Source organism: Dermacentor silvarum, chromosome 4, assembly GCF_013339745.2.
Source record: "Dermacentor silvarum isolate Dsil-2018 chromosome 4, BIME_Dsil_1.4, whole genome shotgun sequence".
NCBI lineage: Eukaryota > Metazoa > Arthropoda > Arachnida > Ixodida > Ixodidae > Dermacentor > Dermacentor silvarum.
The window spans coordinates 107,391,481-107,401,317 of record NC_051157.2 but is presented as its reverse complement, the minus strand read 5'-3'; the positions used below and the strand labels follow the sequence as shown (position 1 = coordinate 107,401,317).

The 9,837-nt window shown below is 46.1% G+C and overlaps 1 protein-coding gene across 2 annotated transcripts in view; it reads left to right on the top strand.

Moving 5' to 3' along the window:
- Nucleotides 1-2,746: 2,746 nt before the first annotated feature.
- LOC119450491 (thromboxane-A synthase-like) overlaps nucleotides 2,747-9,837 on the top strand; it is a 28,989-nt gene continuing 21,898 nt past the window's right edge. Inside the window, exons 1-3 of one of the 2 annotated variants that reach the window (XM_037713966.2) lie at nucleotides 2,747-3,079; nucleotides 7,998-8,091; nucleotides 9,200-9,296. In XM_037713966.2, the coding sequence (XP_037569894.1) occupies nucleotides 8,021-8,091; nucleotides 9,200-9,296 (168 nt within the window). In that variant the 5' untranslated portion in view covers nucleotides 2,747-3,079; nucleotides 7,998-8,020. Of the gene's footprint in view, nucleotides 3,080-6,670; nucleotides 6,702-7,997; nucleotides 8,092-9,199; nucleotides 9,297-9,837 lie in introns of those variants that run through there. The other variant, XM_049665919.1, reaches the window with a different exon arrangement.

Below are 9,837 nucleotides of genomic sequence, written 5' to 3'. Positions count from 1 at the left end.
ACTCATTGTTAAGTTAAAAGTGTTAATCAAGACAATGCAAACATTTTTATGGTCCAGTGATGGCAACAATGTCCGGGAGAACGCTGTTCCAGAAAGTAGTAGCTCGAAAAAAAGAAAGAATGATGCTATACGACGGTATCAATAAAGTTGTTACCACAATAAAGTTGTTACCAACCAAAACCAATACGACGGTATCTGCGCGCAAACTACGAGAGAGGGAGAGAGCGAAATAAACTTTCATTTTCTGAAGCGGTGATCCGAGTCAAGACCCGGTTCACCCTAGGTGGGAGGATTCCTTATTCCAGGCTTGGGCTGCCTCCTTGTCCCGGGCGACAAGACTGCGTCGGTCGTCCAGGTCGTCAGAGAGAAGCTTCGCCTCCCACGTTTCAGGGGTGGTATTGAAGTGCGCTGAGTTGGGGTGCTCTTCTTCAGCCTCTATGGGGCGTCCTTGTTTGGAGTCGTCTTGTTGAGCTTGTGAGCTGGGGTCTGGGGACGTGTCACGCAGTGGGCAGTCCAGGACCATGTGTTGCAGGGTGTCTGGGACGTCACAGTGGGTGCATGTGTACGAGTACTGCGTAGGATAGAGTCTGTGCATGATTATTTCATGTACATAGGTGTTTGTCCGTAGACGGCAGAGGATGACTCCTTCCTCTTTGCTCAGCTTCTTGAGTGGTGATGGGTACGTTCTTCTGCTGAGTCGATGGTATTGCAGAAGCTCCGAGTACTTGAGGGCGATGTCATCAACGTTGGTGGCCGGCCTGGTGTGGGATGGCAAGAAAGCCCGGCTGGCATGCTCGCGGGCGGCGGCGTGTGCCGCCTCATTTCCTGTCATGCCCTGATGGCCTAGAATCCAGTTGATGTGGCTGTCGGTGAGCGGGGCGCGTGCGATATCATTTGGAAGTATCTTGAGTGCGGTTTCTGATATGCGTCCTTTTCGATTGTTGCGAGCTGCTGCTTGGAAATGAGTGAGGATTACGGCTACTTCAGGGCAAGTTGTTATCGTCTCAGCGATTTCCGTTTTCTCTGCAGTCTTTGCGGCTCTTGCCCGGGTGGTGACAGCTGCGAGTTCTTTGCCTAGCGATCTGTGAGGCTTAGGGCAAAGGCGTTTCGTTTAATATACCGGGCAGCATCAGTGTACCTCGTATCAGGGTTTGTCGCGTATTTCTTGCTGAGTGCGCGGATTCTGCTTTTCCGACGCTCCTTATGGTAAGTCGGATGCATATTGTGCGGTATGCGCGCAACGCTGATACACTCCCGGAGGGCGGGTGGGACTCTTGCTTTCTGGTCTGTTTCGGCAATGTAGCTTTCGCTGTAGTTGAGGTAGCGCAAAACTTTACGTCCGGTGGGTGTGAGCTTGAGCCGCTCTATAGTTGGATAATTTTATGAGCCTCGGAGAGCTCTTCCCACGTATTGTGAATGCTGAGCTTGAGGAGATATTCCGTTGATGCCGTGGGTAGGAGGGTCAAGGCTACTTTGATTGCCTTTCGAATAATGACATTCAGTTTCGTCATTTCAGCCGGCTTGAATGTCAGGTAGGGAGCTGTTCAAGTTGGGCTGTCGATGATTCCGGGGTGATCTTGCGCAAAACGTGGCCGAGTCTCAAAGCATAACCTCGCAAGAACTTGCCCAAACCGAGATAAAGCTAGGTAGCATCTCCAGCTTCGCTGTTTGCCCAGTCTTCGCACCACTAGTGTGAAGCTGCCCCTAATTTTTTTTTCTTGAATTCATATTGCTATCGATGCTTGCTTAAAGAAAGTGTAAAAACTAGCGTTGTCGTCATCGCGTTATCTACATGTTAATCGCCCCGTTCTTGCCTTTAGACTAGAAGATTCTTCAACTATATAAAAACGCCCTTACGTATTCATGAACTGTACGGATTTAGTTTGCTCTATATACAAAACCTTTGAGGGACATTTTCTCGTGCTTGCAGAACATAGAATCTTTCTAGCAGCTAGTTTAGGATAGGAATAAACTTTATATGTCCAACGGTTATGGCTGTTCGTGCCCGGGACTAGGCTGCCGGGGGTCCATCGCCGTTTAGATGCCTGGTATGTTTCCATCGTTGTCTCTTTATACATTTAAAACGGTTATTACATACTTGCATATGTGCTTCGTTAATACTGTGGATTGAAAGGTTTACCGCCTTCGATTACGCTCTACGTTCTATCCAACTATAAACGTTGGTTCTTTCGTACTGTATATTATGATTGTATATCTATTTCTTAATATGCAGATCCGTAATGCATGTTGGAATCTACGGGAAGAAATCTCAGCGTTCAGTGTATAGTGTTTTGTATCCCACCCACCTTATCCATTGCCCTGAGAGTATACTGGAGTACGGGTTGTCGTGGTGACCAGAGTGTGGGTTCTTCAATACTGCATGTTACTAGCGCAAACATTGAGCGAGAGAGAGACGAAAGGGAGAGGCGGGAGGGTCAGAGTGTGTGTGTGTGTGTGTGTGTGTGTGGGGGGGGGGGGGGGGGTATTGCCTGCCCCCGGGCCGCTCGTCCGGTGCATCCGCGTACACGCGGACTCGATTGTTTTCGTTGCGTACTCTCGGGGAGGCCACAAGCGTCGAGTGGGCGCGCCGTATACAGGGGGTCTGCAATCACCCGCTGATGATGCGGCCGCCTTGTGTGCTGACAGATGGGGAAAAGTGATAGCGAGTCGCGCGCCGAGGATGATATTGTGAGACGAGCGATAGCGGCGCACCTATATTAACCGGTTTACCACGCTCCGCCGACACATCGAGAACATTCAATGTGAGAAGCTCGGCGTCGGACAACATAAAACCTAGTCCGCCAATTCTTCAGTTTTATGTTTCGCCCAGCTACCTTCATCGAAAGCGGCTGCAGCATTAACTTGATCAGTTAACGTCGTGTGAAACCGTTGAATCTTTGTTTATTCTTCGAGAAGTTCTTGCTGTCTTTGAGTGTGAGTCGAGAAGTAACGGCAAGCGGAAATAGCATCGCAGGCAGTAGGAGAGTACTTTGTTGCTGGGCGAGTAGTTCGTAGGAAAAGTGAAGTGCAGTGCGACGTGCAGTGGCTGGAAGTGAAAAGTGCCTTTCGTTAAACTCTGGTAAGTGAGCGACCGAATTTGCATCTCTCGTTTGTTTAGTTCAATTTAGTTGTTAGGCTCACATGGGGGTTGCGGCGACGCAGCCGTCATCAAATAATTTTCCGAGTGATCGTAACACAGACTACCCTTTTTTTAAGAACCCGGAACGCTATCTCCTTACCTGAGTGACCATATTTACAGGTCAAACACGCGTCGTAAATCTCAGTGACTGTACCCCTGCTAATATTTATTTCCGGGTCTCCAGCGAAGGCGGAAGTGCTCAGAAATTGCACTCCGCGTAGCGGATGTGGAACGCTGACTCCTTGTTTTACCTTAATTAAGCTTTCTCTTCTCGTCATAGTTAGCGGTATTCTCAACTGAGACAATGTTTTCGCAGAAATAATGCCTAGTGGAGTTTCCAGTTCAACTCAATACAAGGATTATGCTGATGACGAAAGAAGTGGGGTCATTGCATCATATCGTAAACTGTTAGCGATGAGCAGTAACTCACGTACGTATCTCTCCACTACCTGCTTTTCGTCGCCACACGTGTCCTCGGCGACTATAGAACCTAAAAGAGTATATTAATGTATGAAACTCTCAGCATACAAAAATATTAGGATAACTGCATCAGTTGTTTTTTTGTTTTTGTTTTTTTTTTTTTCATTTGGTATCTGGAAGAGGACAGCATATTATCTTAGTTAAGGGTGCGCTTTTTTTTTTTTTTTTTGTCCACAGTTCCATTGCTTCAGTAACCCTCAGTTGTAATCCTGACCTCTTTCCAATCGCTATTATTTATTATGTAAACATTTTACCACTGAAATAAATTATGCAATCATTACTCATTTCTCTCAGAGTCATTTGCCATCTTAAAACATGCAGCCCGTGCTGCTAGCATACGTTGGAGCTCATCGCTAAGTGTCATTTGCAAAGCACTCTGACGCGGCGTCACGTCTGCATCTAGGCCCTCAAGCACTATATCTCATCCTACTTAAACTCGGTGTTTGCCCAGCGCACACGGCATTCGGCTTCTGAATACGGACGGAGTCGTAGGTCCAATTACCAACCGTAGCGATAGCGTTGCGATGGAGGCGTGGTGCAAGAGCACGCCCTGGTCTGCGGTTTTGTTGGATGTTAAATAATTCCGATTGGTCTACATTAAACTATAGCCTCTGTAGGCCAGGTGCAATTCTGAAATATCAACCCCGTCATCCAGCCAATTCCTTATTACCTAAAGCACAAAAGTGGGGGAGGAAAATGCTTCTATAGTACGCCAAGCGTTTTTCAGTACTTGAGCCGTACTTGTTCAGCAGGTTCATACTAGATTTCGGTAAATAATTTTCTTTATCTAAGCCAAGAAATGTCAGCTGTTTTACCTAAGCCTGCGGCGATCACGGTAACCTTGCGGTTGTCAAGAAAACAACACCGAGAGGCTGGTCTGTCTGCGACGTTGTCTTCACCGCACTCACAACGGCACGGAGGCGAAGCAAAGGTGCAGACGACTTCGAGAGACCGTCGGATTATACGGCCGTCAACGGAACGCTCGCACGAGCGTTCTCTAACTGCAGCGATCAATGCAGGGTGTCACGGCCAATCTATAAATATCATGTATTATATTTACACCCCCTGCGTATCACAAGCTCTATTACTTGACGCCACTACACGCCAAAAACCGCATTATGTCCGTGTCACAGTCAATGCTGGCGACGCCCATGGACCGAAATCCGCGCTTGCGATCCCCACTTGCCGCTTTTTCACCTCTGATTCCCTCTTTATTCATTTCCGCGACAGCTTTTACAGCGTCGGTAGTATATGGGGTTTGTTGGACGGAGTTTCCAAAGAGAGTTCACCGTGAAACATAACCACTCTTTCTGGAACTTCATGCTGGAGAAGATAGGGTTTAGGGGGGGGGGGGGGGGGGGGGGGGGGGGGGTGATCATGTGTAACTCATTTTTCTATGTCATAGGAAAAGCTAACTCCAAAAAAATTATAAGAGATACCTGCACATGATCTGCACTGGGATGCTGCAGTCACGCGCGAAGCTTAAGCAATCTGTCTACATCTGCAGTAATCAAACAGAGGAAACATAACCAGAAGCTGTAGCGAGTGGAACCGGGGTGATATTGTGAACATTGTCAAATTCCCCCATATCATGAACACTTCGGCAACGGCGGCATTTTCAGCCAACCAGAGGCGTCGTAACAGCCCTGCGGGCCAATCAGATCTGGCAAGATGGCGAATTCGCCAATTAGGCGGAAGCTGGCAATGTCCTGAACGTCCTGAACAGCACCCCCGGAGGCGCGGTACCGGATAGACATTGCGAAGAAAAGCAAAGCGGCTCAAGTACTTACGACAATGGTGAAACGCATACTGTCGAATTCGTAAGCATCTGCATAGTGGCTCCATCATGATCAATTTCAAGCACTATGGGTCTTATTACTGCCGCAGACGCAGTGCGAAACTCGTAAACATTGTGCGAGAAACTAACAGGCGAGCTTTGTTTAAAACGCCGGACAGGCGGTTTAAAGATTACTTTCGGAGGCACGGAAATTCCGACGAGACGGCAACGCGAAAGACGTAGACACCCGGAAGATTCTTCAGGAAACGTGAGCAACAAACCATTACCAAACATCGCCCGAGTGCTCCTGCTTCTAGCGGTTTCGTCGATGCAACCGCGCGACAAATATAGCGCGTGCATTTTCTCAGTTGTATACGCGTAAGGTGCGCCTTTGTACAGCACTGTCTATCCTTGATCGGAACGCCTGACTAACAAAAAAGTCAATTTTTTAACCTAATCGACTCTTGAACAGCCGTAAGAGATTGAGTGACATGAAACATTAAACAAGCAACCTTGCACAAGGAATGAGTCCGCACACGTTCACGCCACATCTCAGCTATAAATGACAGTGGAATACTAAGTGTGTATTGTATTTAAGAGTGGACCACATTGTACGTTGAGCTTCCGCTTCAACATCGAGTGACCAGCTTAGACTGAACTGAGAGGAAGGTGGCATATTCACTGAACCGCAAGCAACTGCATCTGCGGCTGATGCAATCGCATTGTACTAGCGCGGCATTGCGGAGAAACCTCGCACTTTTTTTTTTTTTTTTGAGCTTAAACAAAAGCACACAGTTCACCGTGCACCGCCTGGAGTGAGTTCGAGGCCGCGGGACACTGCACTCGTCCCCATTACATCTGACGTGCACCTCGAAAAAAAAACAAAAGCCTTGCCGATTGCACTCTGTTCCGACGCAGCGATTGCCCTGAGTAAAGAGCTTATCGCGATGCACTGGGCTCACACCTTTGAACGAACCAGGCAGTTCATTTGCGCATATCCGCCTATCTCCAATGAAAACAAGGACATCGCGCTCTGAAAAAAATATATATATATATATATATATATATATATATATATATATATATATATATATATATATATATACGCGCGCATTTTTTTTTCCTCCGGTGTTTTCTTATACTGCACGCAAGCGTATCGCCAGCGGCGCGTGACTGTGTATTCGCTCTCAAAAGCTTGGTTCTGCAGATAACCGCCGCGTCCGTCATCTATTGATCGCTCATCGATCACAACGTGCTACTCTCAGGTGAGCAGATCAGGCGACTTGATCACGCGAACGGACCAGAGTAAGTGTGGCAGTAAACTCTAGTCCCATTTTAAAGCGGAGCTTTCTTTGTGCACCCTGCAAGACTTTCCTGACGTTGGCTGCTGGGTGCTGCTGCCGTCTTGCCCAATGGCTTATACTTGAAAAACAAAAAGTTTGATTACGTGCCCAGTGGTGGTATCGAACCTCTGTGCCCCAGCAAGGCAGTCCGATGCTCTAACCATTAGGCCACATACATTCGTTTCTTCAATGTACCATTTTTCCAGTACATCCAGTATTAATCCAGTACATTAGTAATCCAGTACAGTAGCACGTATACTTCTATCGTGCCAACGCCGACTATAGTTCTTCGAGATGATCGCCGCATGTGTCACATGACGTATATAGGACGGTTGCGTGAGAGCGCATGCGCGCGCTATAGCTACCTTTGCGCCAAAGAAGCAGAAATGAAATGAGCAAATTCCTAGCATTTGATTAACCACTTCTCATGCATTCGAGCATGTCTATTTGATCTGCATAATGTCTTTAATTTATGCATTACTGGCACATTCGTCGACGAAAACGAAGGTAGACGGGATCGGAACTGTTTCTGATACATGGCTCAATTAATAATGGTTAAGCTATTTCCTCAGCTAAATGAGTACCCAAGATAGGTCAGTACATGGAACGCTAACCCCAAAGTCATTTTACAAATACAAAAAAGGACTATACAGCAGTTCTTAAATGTCTGTAATGACATATGCCTCTCCTGGAGATGTCGTTTCGTCGCAACATAAAAGCATGCGCCGTCTCGTCTGAAATTACTGTATGTTTTCATCTAGTGTTTTTTATTATTATTATTATTATTATTATTATTATTATTATTATTATTATTATTATTATTATTATTATTATTATTATTATTATTATTATTATTATTATTATTATTATTATTTAAATGATAATCAAGGCGGGGAATTTCTAAGGGTCTGTCCTGGCTTTACTTTTTTTTTGCCTTCAGATATCTTGAGTTTCTGACGCTGTTGTCTCGCAAGATAGGGGCCTGTATTGCCTACTGGGCTACGGCCCTCCTATAAGGAGTAATGCTGCCCTCTAACACTAGCGCCCGAGAGAGTGTTGTATGCTGGTTGTTATGTTTGATTGTCCTCGAAAGTTGTTTCATGGCCACTATGGGGAATGTGTCAAATTAAGCTGAATTACAAAGCGAATTACAAAGTGAATTACAAAGTGAAGTGATCAGAGTGCACCTGACTATTCATAAGCGCGGTTAGAGGCCCGTTGTACGTGAAACTGATTCAATTGCCCTGGCTTCTTGCAGAGCAAGAGGGTTCCTGCGGCGCCATGGACCTCGCGCATGCGCTGTGGCAGCTGGTCGCTGCTTCCATCCTGCTTTTCCTGGTTCACTGGTACATGTGAGTAACATGCGTCGACACTCACTAATAACAGCTCGCCGTCTTATCCCCAGGAAAACCGAAGGAGGACGAAAATGGGTTGGAGCGTGTTTAGCGGACACTCTCGAACCAGTAACTGCTAGTTACCGATCATTTTAAAAGAAAGAAAAAAAACGTGGTCGGTGTTTTTACCAGTGTTCCTAGGCTATAGTCACAAAGACGTTTGTTGCACAGTGTTTGATTTTTTAACTGAAACAAGACGATTACCCTGCTAATTATTGTAGATTTATTCTACCTATCAGATCAGTATTCATTTCACTGAAGTTGGTTTCTCCAAATTCTTTATTCACACTTTATTTATTCTCTCCTTGATTGTAACCTCATTTAATATCCAGCCTTCAGTTAGACTGACTAGTCGCTAGCATACTAGTCTAGTTATTCCAAAATCTTTGGTTTTTCGTTTTTTGTTTTCTTTTACTCTGCGTTTGTCATTTTCAAACAAGAATTTTCTTTAGCTACCCACTGCCGCCTGATTCTTGGCCTATCCTCCTTAGTAGGTACGAGTCATGATAGAGGTTTATCATCATCATCATCATCATCATCATCATCATCATCATCAGAATTAACATACAGGGCCGAAACCCGGAGGCTAACGAGGACATTTAAAAGGAAGCTGAGAATCGTGCAAAAACTGACAGAAAGCATAATGCTAGACGTAACGGTAAGAGATAAAAGGGTGGCAGTATAAATAAAGGGCCGAACACGAGGCTAGCTGATAATTCGATTCAGAAGTAGGAGTAGTGGTGTTGGGCAGCACACGTTATGCATACAGTATAGATAAACGGTAGTCTATCTAGAGTGACAGAACAATGCCAAGGGAAAGTGAAGCGCAGTCGAGGTCGTGAAGGGATATTAGGCGATGTGTTAAGATCGGAAAATTCGTGGACACAGCTTGTTGTCGACTGACGCAATACGGGCGAAATGGCTCTCAAAGAGCTCTTCGTCCTTCGGTGATTACAACCGTGACAATGACGGTCATCATCACCATAACGAAGTAGTACTTCACCGCATGTGACATACACCGCTGCAACTGATTCACCCAAAACTTCTCGTCCCTGCTCTGACACAGGAAGAGGAAACAGCACTTCTGCTACTTCAAGGACCTCGGCATTCCGGGACCAGAGCCAAGCATCATCACCGGCAACATGAGCGAACTGCAAAAAAAGGTAGGCATACGAATAGGCGCCTCGTCCACACGTGGCGTGTATCTCGTTGTGTATGAACGTGCCTTTGATTACAACCAGCAGCTCAAGCATGGAAACATAAATTAGAGCAGTGAAGATTCCAATGAGATTGAAGGTAGAGTTAATTAACAATGACCGAGCCAAGGAAGCCTCAGGCTGAAGTCAACGCTTCGACAAGAGCGCTTGTCTCAATAAAGGCGGCAACAATCTTTCTTGACAGCGTTAACGCAGCGCTTACTCTCCAAGGGGCGAGAATGATAACCGGCTACTCAAATCGCACTAACTAACCGGCCGCACTGCTTACTAAGCCGATGTAGTAACATGCCGCAGTAACATACATAACCAGGTAACTCAAGCAGGCTAGGTGACCATTTGTCACCGCCCCGTTTCAAAGGGTATGCCAATAAATCATCATCATCATCATCTACAAAAGAGTATAAGTGGGTGATATAGCTGGCAGTGTTGAAAAGGAGAGATTAGTTATGATAGTGAAGGGGGCGAAGAGGGCGCTGCAGCTTTTTCA